Source organism: Triticum urartu, chromosome 5A (assembly GCF_056163025.1).
Source record: "Triticum urartu cultivar PI428250 chromosome 5A, HENAU_Tu73, whole genome shotgun sequence".
Taxonomy (NCBI): Eukaryota; Viridiplantae; Streptophyta; class Magnoliopsida; order Poales; family Poaceae; genus Triticum; species Triticum urartu.
Genome location: NC_141877.1, coordinates 580378478 through 580380988, shown reverse-complemented (window position 1 = coordinate 580380988; position 2511 = coordinate 580378478). Strand labels below are relative to the sequence as shown.

At 56.0% G+C, this 2511-nt stretch overlaps 1 protein-coding gene across 1 annotated transcript; it reads left to right on the top strand.

The window, feature by feature from the left end:
* Positions 1 to 1030: 1030 nt before the first annotated feature.
* On the top strand, positions 1031 to 2257 carry LOC147973031 (uncharacterized). Its single transcript, XM_087524539.1, has one exon. The coding sequence runs from the start codon at positions 1031 to 1033 to the stop codon at positions 2255 to 2257; it is 1227 nt and encodes a 408-aa protein (XP_087380665.1).
* Positions 2258 to 2511: the final 254 nt, after the last annotated feature.

Below are 2511 nucleotides of genomic sequence, written 5' to 3'. Positions count from 1 at the left end.
AAGATTTAACCATTGTACATATTCATCATGTGTCGACAGTACATACTACGTTTAGCCTTTGAGCATGACATCAATGTCCAGCATCTGCCTTCGGCACCATTGCAGCAACCACCAAAGAAAAATGTGACGAATCACCTATTCACTTGAGATCGATCTGGCTTCATCGCTGATATGCAGCTTTGTGGACTTCCAAAGTAGCTTTCCAAAGACAAAGTCATTGTCGTTGAACGAATCTGGCTGGGGCAGCACCTCGAACATGTCATCGAGCTTCAGATCTTAGTCATGCAGGGGTGCCAGATCTTCGAAATGGCTGGATGTTGGAGAAAACCATAAGTGTCAGCCATAAACCACGAACCCATCACACGATCCGTCCTCCAGATATTGTCAATTCAGACCACAATCTGCATCTGCTCCTAACTACCTTCCAAGGTCTGGACCGACGCTAGAGGAGACGTCGTCGCAACGACGGAGCTCAACGACACAAATCCACCACAAGGATGCCGCCACCGCCACAACATCCTCGCTTGAGCAGACTAGCTACCAAATCCATCACCAACCATAGAGACGATTGGGTCGCCAAGAAAGATTCTGAAGCTTCTTTATTCAGCATCGTGTCGCCGCCACCAAAACCAACACGTCGAGCGACCCAAAACCTAAGCTACTAGGCCTCTAAAACCTAAAGCTAGACGATCTACATGCACGGGATTCCGCGACCTGTCACCACCAATGTCGGAGGTCATCAACGGAGGGGAGCTGCCGGAGGACAGCATGAGAAGATTAGGCTTGCCTGGCCGCGGCTAGGGTTTCTAGTCGCCTCGTCTAGATAGAAAAAACGATTCGCGGGCGCGCGCGTGTATCTGTTCAGTGGAAACTGTGAAACTCCGAGTTCTAATAGTGGACGAGTTGCACTCGAGATCGGTCGGTACGTATCACGGTCACGACCGAGAAATAAATACAGACCGCGGGAAAGCCCCCACAGCCATACGTACGTCGTCGCGCACACGCGCACACCCACAAACACAATACGGCCATGTCGACCAAACGCGCGTGCGTGCGTGCATGCGACGAGACGACGGCGGCGGCAACCCTGCCGGTGGATCTCCTGCTGGAGATCGCCGCTCGCTCCGACGCCGCGGCCATCGTCCGGTGCGCCGCCGCCTCCAAGCCCCTCCGCGGCGCCATCCTCGACCCGGCCTTCCGCCGCCGCCTGGCCCTCCGTGGCTTTGACCCCACGCTCCTCCGCCGCGTCTCGTACACGCTGGAGGAGAGGGACGTGAATCGCATCGCGCGCGTAGTCCAGACGCCCTTGCCATCATCCGATTCCGAGCCCGTCCCGGTCCGCTCGAGACTGGCAAGCCTCAGGTTGGAGCCCGCGGCCTGGCGCGACGGCCTCGTCGTCTTCCGCCGCTACAGCCGCATAAGGTCCTACAGCCGCGACCAATATCGTCTCATCAAAAACATAAGCCCCGGCCAATATGAGGATGATGAGCAGCTCACGGTCTGCAGCAATATCATCACCGGCCAGGCCTTGCCTCTTCCTCCCATGGCCGTAAGGGACCACTACCCTCCCGCGCTGCTCACCGTCGACGGCAACTGTTTCGAGCTGCTCGTCGCCGACGAGGACCTGACAAGCCAGATCTACTCGTCAGAGGACGGCAAATGGAGCGCGGCCCGTGCCGCCCACCACGCCGTGCATCCACCACCCCGGTCGCTGCTTGGCAGCAACAAACACCCGGTGATCATCGGACGCACCGTGCACTGGTTATGCGTCCCGGGCTGGTGCCACAACCTAGCAAAAGCCGACGAGCTCCAGATCGTGGCTCTGGACGTCGACACGGCGCAGGCGACCGTGATCGACCTGCCGCAGGGCTGCGTTAGCAGAATGTCGGGCTGCAAGAACAACAACGCGATCACGCTGGCCGTTTCGGCGTGTGGGACTAGGCTGAGCCTGCTCGTGTCGGAGGCCCGGGTGATGTCGATGTGGTCCTTGTGGGAGTCGGGGTGGAGCCGTCGAGTGCTGATTGACGGCCCGGACTGGGACGTGCACAAGTCCGTTAGCTTCGAGGGATTCGGGGAGAGGAGCGGCACCGTGCTCTTTGACATGAGCAATGTCGGGCTCGTCCAGTTCAACCTTGCAACAATGGAGGCCCTCGTGTTGCTTCACACGAGCGGCCCAAAGAAGAACCGCATCTCTGAGGTGTGCCTGCACGAGATCAATTTGGACTCTATGCTGCGAGCCATGAAGCCTTTCATCTAGCCGTTTGTACGTAGTTTGCTTTAGTCCTCTTGTTGTTTTGTTTCACTTTCACATGAAGCAGCTGATCTCTACATCTGTACTTATCCATCGATCAAAGTCAACCTTTTGTACATTTTGTGTGCCGTGGCATCAAATTGTTAGGCAATCTAATTAAGCATGCTCCTCGACTTATCCATAATGAACGCGTTTCTAATAGATTCTAGCAACAGGCTTGCTATTTCACATCTAGATGTGATGTGAAATAGTTACCTCAC